We start from the raw sequence: 18,516 nt of genomic DNA on the forward strand, positions 1-18,516 counted from the left end.
AACGCATCAAAAAAAAAAAAGTGTTTAGCATGCACTTGCAAAGAGCGGTAATGTAGCCCAAGTAATTACCTCAATTGAAAATGAAGCTGCTAAAAATATAGATTCCAGTGATCTGATGAGTTTTCAGAAAAGCAAGTAAGAAAAATCTAATAATCAAGATATAAGTTCAACAAAGTATTTAAATTTAGTTTTATATGAAATTATGATACCCAAAGCATGTGTTTTAGTATACATAAATTGATTGAACCACTCACGTATCAATGTCACCCTTTTCAAATTTTATAAAAATTGGTATGTAAAATGAATGGAAAAAATTTTTTAACAAAAAAATTAAAGAAAAATGATCTTTAATAGTTTCAAAAACAATCTTTCCATGTCTTTTGAACTAAGCTCATGTTTTATCTTCCAGTGGGACCCACTAGTTAACTGGCTTGATGAGAATGAAGTCTTTCTATGTCTATGACTGTCAGAGGACTTCATCTTTCTTCCCACTTTCATTCCTGTCTTCCACTTTGGCTCATCCAGGACTTTCTAGCAAAATGATTTCCTTCCACCTACCAAACTGGCCTTTTTATACAGATCCCTTCTAAATGTCCTTCACAACAGGGGATGTGGCTCTTTCTTGCTACATGTGAGCTTGTCGCAGGTTGCTCTTAATTGCCATGAACTTCTATGTTAAAGCAATCTCTTTCCTACAAACTAACCCATCAATAGTAGAACATGGTAGTGGAATTACTTCACACACATGGGATGCCACAATTTTGGAGATGTATACAATAGTTCAGTCTCATACATGACAGCCTCCCTCTGTTGACACATTTGTGAAGGCAAACATGCAGTGTTACTTGGTACTTTGCTTTGCAACCCATACCAAATAATTTTATGTCTATTACTTAACAGTAGGATGGAGAGGTAAAGAGTCCTCAATAAATATTTGTCATAAATCTAAAAGCTGGAACATTCTAATGAAAGTTTAACAATTATATATCATACTATGATCATTTCCTATTCATGAAGCTTTAGTCATCATTGTATGGCCAATTAGTCTAATTTTACCACTTTGCAGTATCTTAAATGGAAGAAGTGGCTGTCATTTTTAATGCTTGAAAATTAGTTTAAATGCATGATCTAAAAACTTAAATAGGGACAGTTTGACTTTACCAGCACATCTAATTAGCCAACTCATCTGCCCACAAATATAAATAAAATAGTAGTGATTTTTTTCAAAGAAACTTCTAGAGAGAAACATTTTCCTATTACTAAAATTTTGTCAAAAATATTAGATAGCACTTGGGAAAGATGTAAGGAATACTTGAAATTGTGAGTGGAGACAGTTATCAAGTCCTCTCTTCAGACTTCCCCCTGGTTATAATTAATAGAATGTATCTAATATAGTTAGGGCTTTTGTTTCTGAGTCACATTCTCTCCATTATTCTCAGACATATAAGGCTCTTTTCCATCTTTACCATGGCTACTTTATCATGCTACCTTAAAACCCACAATTATTACTTCCTTTATTCCATTGCCATGTCCTTGCCACTATGATGTTTTTATATAAAATAACAGTTTAAACTTCTGTAGGTAAAATTGAGTGATGCATTGTTTCAGTCTTTTCCTGTTGTTACAACTAACATCACAAGTCTGTATAATTTATAAGGGATAGAAATGTCTCTTTAATCTCTGGTGCTCATAGGCCTGAGGTTCAGAGGATACTTGGGTTGAGACCCTGTTTGCTGGTGGGATAATTCAGAGTTCACAGAAGGCACATGGTACTGATGACAAAAGGAACATGGACAAGAGTCAGAGATGACTTTTGTAACAGACACACTCAGAAAGTAAGCCACAGACTCAGGACTCTTATGATGTATTGATCTGTTCATGAAGGATGAACCTTTACTACCTGATGATTGCCTTATAAATATTTCATCTAAATCTACTTCTTCCCTTACGATGGTGAACAAAGGTCAATAAGTTGTGGTGGAAACGTTCAAGACAGTAGTAAACACTAATCATCTCATAATATAAATATAATCTTGGTGCTGGTTTGGCTTGTTAACTAGAGAAGAGAAGCCAGAATGCGTGGAAGCTAATGATCTTTCTTTAGAAAGCTAAACTTTTCTGTGGATTTGCCATGGTAATTTAACTCTTTTGAAATGTTTTCATATATTTTTGTGATTATGGCCTTAGACTTTTATTCTTGCATGTGTATTCCTTCAGTGATTTTAGTTTTGATATGAAGGGAATGTTTTTGTGATTCTAAGTTTGCTTTTGTTGGTTTATATTATTTACTTATACATGTGTGTATGTGTCTGTGTGAATGTATGTGAACATGCTAGCATGCACCACTGAAGGCAGTAGAGTGTGTCTCACTCCTGAAAGCTGGAGTTACAGATTGTTTTGGGATTCCCAACTTATTTGAGTGCAACATAGCAAATGCCCTTAAAAATGGAACTGCTTCTCAGTGTCAAGTTAGGGAATATGTTAATTTAAATGTATATCCAGTGTTCCTCCAGAAAAAAAAATGAATAATTAGTTTTCTCCAATGGAGTCTTTCTAGGTATACAAACCACTCTTAAGGCCTGACCCCATGCCCGGCAAGAGAACGCAAAACAAACTGAACTCAATGGTATTTTTGGATCTATTTTTATTTTAAGGCTTTGTCTGAGCTTCTTCTTATCCTTTTCCACTTTCTCCTTCTTCTCCTTATGCTCCTCCTTGTTTTCCTCCTCCTCCCCTTCTTCTTTCTTCATCCTCCCCTTCCTCTTCCTTTTTCTCTTCCTCCTCCTTCTTCTTACTCTTCCCCAACAGATCCTTTGCTTATGTATGTTCTAGCTACAAATCTCCTGATTTCAGGGGATTTCTGTGTATTCCACTGAATAGGTCTCTATGTCTCTTTGTGTTTCTTGTGGTTTTCTTCATTCATTTTCTTTCTCTGCATGTTGGTTTTGTCCTAATCATGTTTCTTTAATTTTATTTCATCTTATTTTATTCTTTTGTCTTTTTTACATACCTGTTTGTTTTCTAGTGAAAAACAGAGCAAGAAAAGATGTGGATTCGGGTGGGTGAAGAGGTAGGGGAGATTTGTGAGAAGTTGAGGGAGGTGGAATCATTATCAGTATAGATTGTATGAAAAAAATAACAACAACAAAGAAATAAATGATGGATCTTGGTATTGGTAAATTCTCAATTCTCTGAAATTAAAGCTGCATATTTTACTATAGTAAGTAACTAAAATGCCTATGGTTGTTACTCCTTGTTAAAACTCAAGTAAACCTAGATTAGTCTTAGAAATTACTTTGAAGTTTTAAGCAATGATGTATTGGGACTTGTGGAATAAGCATTGGCCTTTGGAAAAATATATATAAAGAAAAGGTTTCTATGAGAGCTGCACATTTTGATATAGAAAAAGGTGGATGTACAAATAGAGACTTCCATCTTTCCTGTTCGTGTGACAAGTTTAGTTAAAAGAAAAATTGATCGTCACAAGCATTCTTAAAATATAAAATGTTTCCTTCATACTTTTAAATATAAAAGCATGAATTTATATAACTCCACAAATTGTGGTGTATGTAATCTTAGAAATGCAGTTGGTCTTGTGGATTCTTAAACTAATGAATTATTTAGAGTGGTAGCTATATATTTGTATTTACTAATATAGCTGGATATTTAGAGTAAACTCTAAAAATAGTGTGGCTTGCTATGTATGGAATGTTGTTCTTTGAGTTCTTTACTGTAACTTATTTCCACATGAATTAGGAAGAAATCAGTGTATAATTTAAGAAATGTATTATTAATTTTTTGAGAATTCCATATAATATGTTTTGATTATACCCATCTGCCTCAGACTCACCGCCTACTCATCTTCTTAATGTCTCCCAGATCCACCCATCATCTCTACCCTAATGACTTCATATCCTCTTTTTACTTTTTTGGTAATTTTTTTTTTTAATTTTTCGAGACAGGGTTTCTCTGTGTAGCTTTGCGCCTTTTCCTGGAACTCACTTGATAGCCCAGGCTGGCCTTGAACTCACAGAGATCCGCCTGGCTCTGCCTCCTGAGTGCTGGGATTAAAGGCGTGTGCCACCACCGCCCGGCTTTTTTGTAAAATTTTTAAAATAAAATGTGTTTTGATTATATTCCCCACATTCCTAACCATTCAATTCCATATTCTTTCTCTATCTCTCACATAGAGAAAAACAAAAAAATAACAAACTAGAAAGAAACAAGATAAAAAATACCGAAACAAAACAAATAGTACACAAAAGACATGGAATTTATTTTGTGTTTTCCAACTACTCACTCCTGGGCATGGTGTCTACCTTGGAGGGTGGTTCATACACCCAGTGTCACCCCATTAGAAGATAAACCTGATTTTCCTAATGCCAATAGTTATCTTATTATAAGTAGCTTCTTGGTAAGGGGTAGGACGTCATTTCTATTTCACCTTCTGCATGATGGGATTTTGTCTACTTTTAACGTATGCTGGTCTTGTGAATGCTGCCACAGTCTCTATGAATTCATATGTCTGTCAGTCCTGTTGTGTCTGAAAGACACTGGACACTGTTTCCTTGCAGCCATCTACTGCCTCTAGCTCTTCTTTCTGCCTTTTCTTCCTTGTAGGACCTTGAGTTGAGGGGAGAAGTTTTATTAAAAAAAACATGTCATTTAGGGCTGAGTCTTCCAAAGTCTCTAACTCCCTGCACATTGGTAAGCTGTGGGCCTCTTTGTTATTTACCATTTAGTGCTAGAAGAAGCTTCTTGGAAAAGAGTTGATGCTCTGATCTTTGGACATAACAGTATGTCATCAGGAATTATTTTATATCTATGTTCATTTAGCAGAATAATAGTAGTAAGTTTTCCCTTAGGCTCATGACATTATCTAGTTTCAGATTTTTAGAAATTTTAACAGTGTCAAGTATGGGTTCCACCTCATGGAAGGGACCTTATATACAATCAAAAAGTGCTTGGTTACTTCCATAACATTTACATCACTATTATATTAGTATACCATACAGGAAGCTCACTGTTGTAGGTCACAGGGTTTACAGTTGGGTGATATTAGTCATTAAATTTCTCCTCCTATAATGTGCAAAGTACCTTCTACCATCACAAATGCTAGTCAGTAGGGGTGAAAGTTCTAGTTGAATACTGGCTCAGTTTCTCCATGTTTGATGATGTAAGTAAGTTTGTCTTTTTCAGTAGAGCCTTACCATTAGATTTGGAGGGTAATTAATAACCTTGGCAATAAACTGTACTGGTTAGGGTGTTCTATAGAGCTCCATTGGCCAATGGCTCAATAAGATGTAACTTATTCTTGGTACAGTCTGAGGGGTTATAAGTGGTAGTATAAGATATCTAGTTGGAGCATTGTCTCCCCCATTATATTGTAGCTCCATTTAAATTCCTTGCTTATATGTTTATATTTTAAGAAGCTTCTGTATTAATAGGTCTCTATAGGTCAAGGAGCTCAACATAAAACCAGATACCCTGAATCTGAAAGAAGAAAAAGTTGGGAATAGGCTTGTTCTCATCAGCACATGAAAGCATATGGCACAGAAAAGGATGACTATTCAAAACATTGATAGCACAGGTATTAAGAACAATGAATATCCGGGCGGTGGTGGCGCACGCCTTTAATCCCAGCACTCGGGAGGCAGAGGCAGGTGGATCTCTGTGAGTTCGAGGCCAGCCTGGGCTACCAAGTGAGTCCCAGGAAAGGCACAAAGCTACACAGAGAAACCCTGTCTCAAAAAACCAAAAAAAAAAAAAGAACAATGAATAATCAATGGGATCTAGGAAGCAAAAAATAATAATAATAAATAAACCTTTTGTACAGCAAAGAGCAGCATCGTTTGAGCAAACCAGCAGCCTACAAAAAGGGAAAAATCTGTACTAATTTATATTTTACAGAGGATTAACCTAGAATTATGAGGAAGCACAAAACAAAACAAAGCAAAAACCAAACATGAAAATCAAACAAACAAACTGAAAATCCTGATCATCAAGAAAAAATTAACCTAATTTTGAAAATAGAACATAGAACTAAACAGAGTGTTCTCAAAAGATACACAAGCATCAGATAAATGTTTTCAAAATGTTCAACCTCCTTAGCCATCAGAGAAACGCAAATTAAAACTACTTTAAGATTTTATCTCACACCAGTCATAATGGCCAAGATCATTAAAACAAATGAAAGCTCATGTTGATTCGGATGAGGAAAAAGGGCAACACCTATTCATTGTTGGTGGGAGTGAAAATTAGTACAGCCACTATGGAAATTCATGAGAGGTTCCTCAAAAGCTCAAAATCCATCTACCACGAGAACCAGCCTTACCATTTTTGGACACATACTCAGAGGTGTCTCCCTCTGACTACAGAGATACTTCTTCTTTTGTGTTTATTGTCACTCTATTCAGAATAGCCAGAGATTGGAAATAGCGAGATGCTCTACAGCTGATAAATGGAGAATGGAAATGTGGTAAATATGACAATGGAATATTATTCAACTATTGAGAAAAATAAAATGATTAGTTTTGCAGGGAAATGGCGGGAGCTAGAAGCAATCATGCTGCCTGAGGTAACTTAGAGCCCAAAGAACAAATATTGCCTGTTTTCTCTTAGATGCAGTTGCTAGCTTTTATGCATTATATATATATATATATATATATATATATATATATGTTTCAACTAGCATAAACAGAAATTAGAAAGCTAGTAAGGGACTAGGCGGACAAGGTAGGTCTTATAAGCAAGGGAAAATAGCACACGGCTTTATAAAGAGAAAATGAAGAAATTAGAATGAGAAGATTAAATGGGGAGGAGAATGGGAAGGCAGAGTAAAGGCGGGAATATGGGAAAAGACAAATCACACTCAAGCATTTTTGAAAATCCACATGAAATCACCTTTTTAAAATAACTCATTGTGTTTCCTATGTGCTCTTGGATATTGGACAATTTACTGGATTATTCTCAATCTACCAGGGACCACAACGTTAAAAAAATAAAAACTACCGCCAACAACAACAATTAAAAAAAAAAAAAAAACTAACTCTCCTTCCTCCCAAAATGATCAAGTGCCCATAGTTCCTCCATCACAGGTGGGTCTCATGAACCCCTTCATGATCTATGCTACAGTGTCGACTGGCTTGATTTTGTGCAAACAACCACAGCTGCTATGAGGTATTCAATGAAGCAACCATGTCATATCTAGAAAACACTGCTTCTCTCCAGGCCTCACAACCTCTATCTCTGATATCTTTCTGGCCCCCTTTTGCTCTGGTCCCTGAGGTTTGAGGGAGAGGGTGATACAGATGACTCATTTGTCTATAACTTTAAGCCACAAAATGGCAAGTACAAGATGTTTGAAAACAGAATTTTTTTTATACTGAATGTAATGGTGTTTTGTTCTTTACTTTTGTTTTCCCTTTTCATAAAATAATAGCATAACTTTAAAAAGTATGTGTTTATAACCACATGCTAACATTTTCTAAGCTTTTAAAAACTAATCTTTTCTCAACAGAGAGAACTGTCATTACAATACCGCCATCTAAAATGGATGTTACAGTTGGTGAGAGTATTGTTTTACCATGCCAAGTGTCTCATGACCCCACCATGGAAGTTGTATTTGTTTGGTACTTTAATGGAGATGTCATAGACTTAAAGAAAGGAGTGGCGCATTTTGAAAGAATTGGGGGAGTAAGTATCTGAAATTGTGAAGTTCTTAATAAAACAAAGCATGTTTTACATGAATCCACGTAGTTCATAATCGTTCTCTCCGTCTTTATTTACAGGCATAATCACTATCTGTGTATAAAGCTGCATCTGTTTTTGTTTTGCTTTATTTTATATGTTTCTCAGAAATACTTGTTTTCTAGATGCAATTAGAGTAAAGGGGATAATAAAAGGGATCAATTATAGAAAATTATAATAATCTTAGTATATCTTCTAATTTCAAAACTGTCTTATGTTTAATATCCACCCAGCTGTAAAGAAAATGGGACCCGCTGTGTGTGATTATGCTTTCATGCAGCTCCCTCTTTCTGTCTTCAGGAATCTGTTGGGGATTTGATGATAAGGAATATTCAATTAGGACATTCAGGAAAATATCTATGCACAGTGCAAACAACACTAGAACGCTTGTCTGCTGTAGCTGATATCATTGTGAGAGGTGAGCAGAAATGATGAAAGAGGGGTTCGATCTTTTATTCATGATCAGAAATGTCCATACATAAATGGTAGCTGTTCGAGGAATTAAATGAGGATAAGGGGATGAGAGAAAACCACAAGTAATTTCCTGTTCTGTAAATTCCAAGAGTCCATATCATGGGTTCTGTGGTTATGGCCAATAAATGACTGTGCTTAGCACAAAATAACAATTCCTAAAATTTAGACTGGCCTTCTATTTTTAATTAGGCATTACTGTCAGAGCAGAATAAACTATATAGGATTTCACATTTGTCCATATTAGTTATATTTATTTAGGATACATTTGAGAGAGACTGGATATTAATGATGAATTAATTTTGAAATAGCTCATTGTTATATGTTATTCAATAAATGCATGATTAGTATTCCTTAGTCTCCAGAGATAGCATTTCTAAGCTAATGTGTTATCTGGATATGACAGATTGTTAATATTTAATCTACAACCACTAGTTTGTATTCAGTAATTTATTTTCTATGTATTGCAGGTAAACTAAGCCATTCTAATCCTTAAATGATGTGTTTAAATATTTCCAACATAGTTGTCATAAATGATATTTTCCAGGTCCCCCTGGTCCTCCAGAAGATGTAAAAGTGGAACACATCTCAAGTACCACCTCCAAGCTGAGCTGGAGACCTGGTCCTGATAATAACAGCCCCATTCAAATATTTACCATTCAGACTCGGACACCCTTTTCCGTGGGTTGGCAAGCTGTTGCTACAGGTACATGACTTACATATTTGTGGTGATTGTCTAATAATGATTCTCATGGAAATAATAATTTTAATTTGATAGCCCTAATTAACATATTTTACAACAATTTTAATAATATAAATTATTACCTACATCCCCAAACTGGAGATATCTCATATTAATAACTTAATGATACACTTAATAGCCCCAAAGAAAAACAAGAATAAACAAGAGTAGATAGGAAGAAATGAACTCAGGGCTGAAATTAATGCAATAGAAATAACAAAATATGCAATAGAAAAATATCAATAAAATAAAGGGTTGGTTCTTTGACAAAAAATCAACTTTTAACAAAAATAACCAAAAGATAGAGAAAGAGGATCCAAATTTCAAATTTGAGAAATGAAAAGACATTCCTACAAACAATGAGGAAATTCAGAGACTCAAAAGGATATACTTTAACAATCTTTATTCTACCAAACTGGAAAACCTAAAAGAAATGAATTAATTTCTTGATATATAGAGCATACCAAAGTTAAATCAAAATGAAATAAACCATTTAAACAGACCCCCAAACCATAGTTAAATAGTAATTAAATATTAATTAAATAGTAATTTAAAATATCCTAACAACAGCAACATCAAGAGCCAGACAGATTCAGTGCAGATTGCTACAAGACCTTCAAAAAAGAACTAATGCTAATATTCCACAAATTATTCTATAAGGTATAAACTGAACAAATATTTCCACATCTTTTTTATGAAGCCCCTATTACATAATGCCCAAACTACATAATGACTCAAACAAACAAACAAACAAAAAACAAAAAAGGAAATCATATCTCAACATTCCTTATAAACATAGTTGTAAAAATCTTCAATAAAATGTTTGCAAACAAAATTTAAGAAAAAAATAAAAAGATTACCCACCATAATCACATTCACTTCATTGAAGAGACACAGGGTTGGTAAGGATATGTAAATCAATAAATGTAATCTATCACATAAACAGTCTAAAAGACAGAAACAACATGTTCATTTTATTAGATGCGAGAAGACATTTGAAAAAAATCTCACATTCCTTCATGTTAAAAATCCTAGAGAGACTGGTGATATGAAGACTAGGGATAGGACATTCCTAAATATAATAAAGGTAGCTTACAGCAAACGAATATCCAGTACCCTTCTAAATGGAGAGCAACTCAAAGCATTTGCATTAAGATTAAGAACATAATAAGAATGTACACTCTTTCCATACCCATTCAATACAGTGATAAGACAACTGAAGAGCATCAGGGGAATACAAATGGGAAAGGAAGAATCAGAGACTGTTTAGAGACTGTTTATTTGCAGATGTTATAATACTATTCATAAAAGTCCCTAAAGACTCCAGCAGGACATTCCTATAGCTGATAAATGCTTTCAGCAAAGTAGTAAGATATAAAATTAACACACAAAAATCAGTAGCCCCTCTGTATTCAAATGACAAGCAGACCTAGAAAGAAAAGATGGAAACATTACCTTTTTTTTTTTAATTTTTATTTTGCAATACAATTCAGTTCTACATATCAGCCACAGATTCCCTTGTTCTCTCCCCTCCCCCCCCACCTGATGGAAACATTACCTTTTATAATGGCCTTGAAAATTAAAATATCTTACAATAATTCTAAGAAAGTCAAACATGTATGTAATAAAATCTATAAGACTTTGAAGAAAGAAATTGAAGAAGTCTTCAGAGCATGGAAAGACTTCACCCCCATGTTTATTGATCAGAAGGATTAACATCATGAAAATGTCCAGTCTTCCAGAAGCAATCACCCTATTCAATTGAATTTCTATCAAACTTCCTACATAATCCTTCACAGAAACTGAAAAAAATAATAATTTTAGCTTCATATGAAAACAAATGCAAAAAAATAGAAATAACTTTGAGTTCTTGACTAGTGCCTATTCATGACCTTAAATGCTCAGTTTTGATTTTTGCTTGTTTGCATTAGTTCCTGAAATTCTCAATGGACAGACATATAATGCAACAGTAGTTGGTTTGAGTCCTTGGGTGGAATATGAATTTCGTGTTGTTGCTGGGAACAACATTGGGATTGGAGAGCCAAGCAAACCTTCAGAACTGCTGAGAACCAAAGCATCAGGTAAGAAAGAAATCAATGTTTACTGCAGACATGGAAGATCCTTTCTGTCATAGTTCTTAAAGAATAGATTCTGTGGGTCCTTTAGAAATGTAAGAACAAAATTAGTGTTGATAAGTTAGGGTCTCTAGTTTTCACATTTGTAACCCAGATTGAGCAGCTCACAGCTCCCTGTATTTCCAGCTTTAGCACCCTCGTCTGATTTCCACAAGCACCTACAAAAATATGGTCCATATTTACACAAACCTAAATATACATGAATTTAAAAAAATACATCTTTAAAAGTATTTTTTTCTGCTTCTCATTACATTGGAAACTATAAACAAACCACTTTTATTAATTAATTAATATAAATTTATTAATGTAAATTATATTAATTAATATAAAAATTACTTTAGTAACTGCCTATGGAAAAGTCTTGAATATATGTGAAGCTGTCAGTACTATATATCCAGGAACTCTGTTAGCATTACCCTGATCCTGCTGCTTTTGACAAAATGAATGACAACACTTAGATAGTATGACTTATGTTCATCTGAACTTCATGAAAATCATAAGCAAACAAAATGAAGGGTAAATTGAACCTTAAAATGTAAGGTGGACAAATGTTATCTTAAGAAAGACCATGAGATTATCATACCACTATCTTATTGATAGAGCTAATATATTTGCATAAAAGAATGAAGTGAACAACCTGGGGTTCTTTAGATAGTCACAATTACAATAGTCTGAAAGAAAACTGACATGAGTAGTTGAGCTTCCCCCAACACACACACACACACACACACACACACACACACACACATACTTTCATCTTTGACTGAAATCCTCAACTGTATCCAAGATCTTAATCCCAACTTGTGAATCTTGGACAAAAAAGGTGCCATGTAAATAACTTTACACAGTTCAACTCTTGGAAAGCATACACAGCAGCTTTACCCATTATTATAGATTTAGTTCGCTTTTGCTATTATGTCAACAGAAGTATTTTTAATCCTTCTAAGTATGTGATAAAATCTGTATTCTGACTACCCACTCCCTTTGAGATATGCCCTAGCATTTTTTATGTATAATTTACCTTGAGCCATGTTTACCACTGTAGTCCTCATAGACTTGGAGTAGAATAACATATTATCTCTCTTATTACATCACTCTTATCAGTGTCTTGGTCTTATATCCAAAGAGTAAGCTGAAGTCATAGCCCTTCAGTGACTTGCTTTACAGGAAAAAAAAAAAAATCTTACTTTACAAGTGAAAAGTTAAAAATTACTCTCATTCTCTCCAGAGTAATTTTCGTACAAGGATTTAATTTTAAATGTTAAAATATCCTGATGGTTAAGAAAGAAAAAACATCCAGCTTGTTTATTGACAAAAAATAATTAATAAATGTAATGCCTGAGTAAGTTGTTTACAGCACAACTGTATAATTAGGCACTAAATCAGCAGTGTCACCGTTACCATCTGAATGCAACATCATTTTGCCAATTAGTAGATGATGCATAATAATGTCAAACACACGATGTTACTTGATTTTTAATTAATTTTCGAGCCAAGGTGCCCATGTATCAAACAAAACTGTGTCCTCTCTCTTAGAAATTTGGATGTGTGTAAACATCATTTATGTTCATTAAAAATTCAACACTTTCTCAGTCTGCCAGGGTGAGAGCTTTGAGAGGTGAAACCCTCCCAAATAGAACTCTTCTTGATGAAGTTATTTCTTTCATCCTAACCATCCACATTTTTCTTGGTTGTCTGCAGTCCCGATTGTGGCACCAGTAAATATCAATGGAGGCGGTGGAAGCAGATCGGAACTCGTCATTACGTGGGAGGTAATTTTCTGTCGGACTAAGTTATTTTTGAAGGAGAAACACTTAGCTAGCCTGAGAGAACACTGAAAAAAACAACAAAGCTTTATTTGATTGCTATAGAAGATATATAAATATTCAGGGAAAAATGCACATTATCCTGACAATAAGTTATTAAATTGTAGTATTATGCAGCTCTTATTTCTATTAAAGTAAGAGAATAAGACTAACTCAGAAAAAATATTGCATATATAAAAAAAAAAAACAGTATCAGAATTTACTGAGTGGTGGTCAGTAGTATTGTAATTGTGACTAGGTGGATTGGTACCGTTTTATTGATTAGCTAGGAAACATCAAGTAATCAACAAATATAATAGTAGCTCAAAAGATTTGGTTAGGCCGGGCGGTGGTGGCGCACGCCTTTAATCCCAGCACTCGGGAGGCAGAGCCAGGCGGATCTCTGTGAGTTCGAGGCCAGCCTGGACTACCAAGTGAGTTCCAGGAAAGGCGCTAAGCTACACAGAGAAACCCTGTCTCGAAAAACCAAAAAAAAAAAAAAAAAGGGGAAAAAAAAAAAAAAAAGATTTGGTTAGGATGACTCAGTGGTTAATTGCATTCTGCCCAAGTCCATTCCAGAAGAACTACAGAATGGAGAGGGATTTGGATACATCATCATGTTCCGGCCAGTGGGCTCCACAACCTGGATGAAAGAAAGGGTAGCACTTGTTGAATCATCAAGGTTCATTTACAGAAATGAAAGCATCATGCCCCTGTCTCCCTTTGAAGTCAAAGTAGGAGTGTACAACAATGAAGGAGAAGGGTCCCTGAGTACTGTGTCCATTGTCTACTCTGGAGAAGATGGTAAGTTACCTTTAGTGCTGGGATACTTTACCTTGTAATATGTACAATTCTCTCTCTTCCTCCCTCCCTCCCTCCCTCCCTCCCTCCCTCCCTCCCTCCCTCCCTCCTCCCCTCTCTCTCTTTGGTTTTGTCTTCTTTGAGGCTCTCTATTAAAGGTGATGTCTTTTCCTTGATGGTAGAACCTCAGCTGGCCCCAAGAGGAACTTCTGTCCAGAGTTTTTCGGCTTCTGAAATGGAGGTTTCCTGGAACGCCATTGCTTGGAATAGAAATACTGGAAGAGTTCTGGGCTATGAGGTAATTCATTTGTCTTCACTGTGCATATATATGCAGCAGCTTACTACACAAGAGCTTTTGCACAGGAGTTTGTTAAGATGCCCTATTTCCTGTCATGTAACAGTGCATCTGTTGTTACTCTGCTTTATACTAATGTACCCAAACAGCTAAAAGATTCTATTTTAAAAGAAGAATGTGGGAAATGGGGGTGTGGGAATGCTGGCAAGATAGATCTCTGCTCTTTTCTGGCATCTACATGCAAAGATGCACATGGTCATACACACAAGTACACATATATTCACACAGTTGCATACATACACGCAAATTTTTTTTTTGTAAATAAAAGCATGGATATTTATTTTGGCTCATAGTTACAGAGCTTCAGTATATAATTGGCTTATTGATTTGGGGGTCAGAATGAGGACCTGTTGGCTGTGAGAACAACTGAAAGGGGGAAATGCTCGCAATGGCAGCCAGAAAACAATGATACAGGACAAGTCCAGTGTCAATTATCTCTTTCAATGGTGTGACCTCAGTGCTCTAACTCTCCTTAGAAGGCACCACGTTTTCAAGATTCCTCTACCTCCCCATAATTCCATTGGCTTATAACCGACCACTCTTTCAATACAGGAGTTTTGGAGTAGCATTGATGATCCAAGCTGCAAAATTTCAACTCAAGACAGAGATGAGGACATAGGAATGTTTCCAGGTGGTCTTATGCAAACAAATTTAGCATTATAAAATATTCATTTTAATAGGTATATAGTTGCAATTAAGTAAGATGAGTGCCCTACAACATTGCAGGTATACAGCAAAAGTAATAGATAAAAATCTATTAAGAGGACAGAGCTCACGTGAAGTGTTCTTAACACAATAACTTTTTTTTCAAATGATCATGAAACTAAATTATTAAATTATTCAAAGTATAGGCATTGTATTCTTACAGAGGGGAAATTTAAACCTTTGTAGATCTTAAACCACAGAATTTTACTGAGAAATTTATTTAGAATATGACTTGCAAAGGTTTAATCATCAAGGTCAAGGGACCAAAGTGACAAAGAGAAAACAATACAGATTTTTCCTCAATTGTTTTTCCATTTAAACTCTACAGAATGATGTAAATCACGTTTGTAGGATTTTGTTTCACAACGTACAAGAATTGAGGGTGAGTAAAGGGAACACCATTAATCACTTATTGTCCTTCATCTTGCAAGTCCAACGAGTCAGGGCATGGATATTTTGTCTTTTATAGAACAATGCCTTTCTAAATATCTGTATTTTCTCTTTGCACTTTGTCTCCCCTTCTCCCATGATCTCTCTGAAAGAAACAAACCTTATACTCACATGACAGATGTTTTTTGAAATGTCATGCCTAGAATATCAAACTTCTTACAGCAAGCCCTTGTATTTATCTAATCTCTAAACTCCTCACTAACCAACATTGCTTCTCTTCAAACTCTAAAATCAGCTGTTTCCACTTCCATTTCTTTGAAATTCATCCTATGGATTCTTTACACACACATAGATTCCAACTTGGGGGCTTAACGGGGTACTGAACTTTATGCCATTTTGTCTTGTTTCAGTGTGTCTGAAACAATCTTATTGCATAGCAAGAGATCACAGTGAGTCGAGTTATTAATTATCCTGGGACTCCAAGAACTCTAAAAGAAATGGTAATACCAAAACATCAGAACTGAAATTTTGATTGATGGCATGGAATTTGTTTTGGTCTGAAATTATTTTATGCCATTTGTTAAAGCTGCTAACCTTTAGAGAATTCATTAATGAGTTGGGTAACCTAAAAATACTCAGGTTCCCTTCTTTCACAGTAAATATTTCTGGTTTACTCTCTATAGTTATGAGATATTTATTTTGTTATGGATGTGTCCATTTTAATTAAACATACTTTATCATTTATACATGTGTCATTTACCATACTTTAATGGTTGACATTTTTCAGAAAACAATAACTTCTTCATCATTTGGTTTTGCCACTCAGGTCTTATACTGGACAGACAACTCCAAAGAATCTATGATTGGTAAAATTAGAGTCAGTGGAAATGTCACAACCAAGAATATCACAGGTCTAAGAGCTAATACGATTTACTTTGCCTCTGTGAGAGCCTACAACACTGCAGGGACAGGACCCTCAAGTCCTCCAGTCAATGTCACCACCAAGAAGTCCCGTAAGTATCTGTCACAATCCAGGTCATGACACTAATCTGTGAGTAGCTAATTTTTCCTGTACTCTGTGGCCATTTAATCCTTCCTACCACATGGTTTTACTGTTGAGTCTTCTTGGTGATTTGGTTTGTGACTTAACTACAGATAATTTTTGACATTATGTGGCACTAATTAAAATATGTCACTTTGCTATTTTTGGAATTCTAAAAAGGAAGGAGTTTGATAATATCCATAATAAGAGAATAGTTCTTAAGAGCAGGATCTTTATTGCTTCCTATAAAGTACGCTAAAATACTAACCTCTCTTCTTTGAAGACAAATAGTTTAGTTAGTCTTCAGAGTATCAATCATCTCGCCTATATAAGTATGAAAAAGCAACAGTATTTGTATTCTCATAGACTTTCGTCAACGTCAAAGAGATAATTAATAAAGGTCTAGTTCAAATTTTAGTAAATTCTGAGTTTTCATAACTAAAAACAGCTAACAAGTTCGTTGCCATAAAATGATTGCTCCTGCTCCAGTGTACAACCTCAGCCATCACATACAATTGTCTGTATTTAGTGGAAAATCTGCCCCATTGCAGTCTACTGTTCCTTGAGGGAGAGGCGTATATGTCTAAATTGCTAGCTCAGATAAAATCAAGGGTTACTAGGAATGTATATGAATAGTGGTAAAAAAGACCCCAAAGATATGTATTACATTAAGATGAGAAGGTGAGAGAAATTTTACTCTAACTATTGAATCAGGACTCAGTCTAAACCTTATATGTTCAAACTTCTTGCTACTTGCCCCAACGTTTTCACCATCAAAGCCTGAAGTTCATAGCAGTGCCCAAAGATGGACTTGGACTACCTGATCCCTGTATTTGTTCTTTCTTGTACAGGCATTAATTCTTTCTGATTGAGAGGAACCAAAGTGTAGGGGAAGGGATGTTTATAGTTCACTTGTTAGCTCAGACAAAATCAATGCTTATTAGAAATGTATATGATTAGTATTGAAAAGACCCCAAATATGTGTATGGTAATAAGGTGAGAGGGTTAGAGACATTTTACTGTAGCTACTGAGCCAAGACTCATTTAAACGGGGGAGAGGGGTAAGGAGGGAGGACAGGGGAATCTGGGGTTGATATGTAAAATTAAATTAATTATAAAATTAAAATAAATAAATAAATAAATTGATTTATAATCAAATTGACCAGGTTAAGGTAAATTGAGCCTGGAAGTATCTCTTTTTCTCTCTCTCCCTCTCCCTCTGTGTTTATGTATGTTTGTGTGTATGTGTGTGTATGCATGCGTGTGAGTGCAGGCATGTGTGTGCGTGCATGTGTATGTGCACACACATGTTTGTGCATGTGTGTGTGTGTGTGTGTGTGTGTGTGTGTCCTTGGGTATTTTTTTTATTTCTGTCTTTCTTATTTTAGAGTTTAAAATATTTTTATTCATTAAAATGTTTCTTAGACAATTTCACATCTGTACACAATGTATGTTGACCACTCTCATCCTTATTGCCTCCCATAACTTACCATCCTTTCCTAACCCATTCTTCCCACAAATCTCTCTCACACATTCAAGTCTGTTCATTTGATTTCCTGACCAACTAAATGTAGCTGGAGTTTTCCTGTGTCCACCCAGCTCCTGAAACCACTCAAATCCAAGTACACACACAGAGGCTTATATTATTTAGAAAATGTATGGCCATGGCAGGCTTCTTGCTATCTAGTTCTTATATCTTAAATTAACCCATTTCTATTAATCTATAAGTTGCCACGTGCCTCGTGGCTTACCAGTACTTTTACATCTTGCTTCCTCACTGTCTGGCTGGTGACTCCTCACTCTGCTTTCCTGTTCCCAGCATTCTCCTCTCTGCTTGTCCCACCTATACTATACTTCCTGCATGGCTACTGTCCAATCAACGTTTTATGTGTCAACCAAATCAGAGCAACACATTCATAAACTACAGAACGATACCTACAGCAACTAAATTTGATCAGGACATCATTGTAACCATGGGTGTAGAGCTTCCTCTTGGATACTTGTAGGCTCATCAGAGGGTAAAAAATTGAAGACCTTGATACCCATCTCCTGGAATGCATCAGTAGTCAATAATTCAGCAGTAAAGGGTAGGGCCTACTAAACCCCTACTCCTTCTATGACTGATTACTGACAAAGCCTATCTTATATGGGTCTATTGTAGATAGCCACAATTGTCATGAATTAAAGTTTGCATTGACTATGTATAGTAGAGCATGTCAGTTCACAGCTCTTCTTGGTGTCTTCCAGCTCTTTAATATTCCCAATCCATCTTTTATAACGTTCCATGAGCTTTAGAGGATGTGGTATGTATTACTTATTTA

At 35.3% G+C, this 18,516-nt stretch overlaps 1 protein-coding gene across 1 annotated transcript in view; it reads left to right on the plus strand.

Moving 5' to 3' along the window:
- Positions 1 to 18,516, plus strand: part of Cntn6 (contactin 6) — a 177,631-nt gene that overhangs the window by 149,869 nt on the left and 9,246 nt on the right. Inside the window, exons 10-17 of the mRNA XM_059256812.1 lie at positions 7,520 to 7,695; positions 8,050 to 8,167; positions 8,768 to 8,926; positions 10,894 to 11,043; positions 12,799 to 12,869; positions 13,472 to 13,706; positions 13,886 to 14,001; positions 15,980 to 16,166. Of these exons, the coding sequence (XP_059112795.1) occupies positions 7,520 to 7,695; positions 8,050 to 8,167; positions 8,768 to 8,926; positions 10,894 to 11,043; positions 12,799 to 12,869; positions 13,472 to 13,706; positions 13,886 to 14,001; positions 15,980 to 16,166 (1,212 nt within the window). The remainder of the gene's footprint in view (positions 1 to 7,519; positions 7,696 to 8,049; positions 8,168 to 8,767; positions 8,927 to 10,893; positions 11,044 to 12,798; positions 12,870 to 13,471; positions 13,707 to 13,885; positions 14,002 to 15,979; positions 16,167 to 18,516) is intronic.

This window comes from Peromyscus eremicus, chromosome 3 (assembly GCF_949786415.1).
Source record: "Peromyscus eremicus chromosome 3, PerEre_H2_v1, whole genome shotgun sequence".
Taxonomy (NCBI): domain Eukaryota; kingdom Metazoa; phylum Chordata; class Mammalia; order Rodentia; family Cricetidae; genus Peromyscus; species Peromyscus eremicus.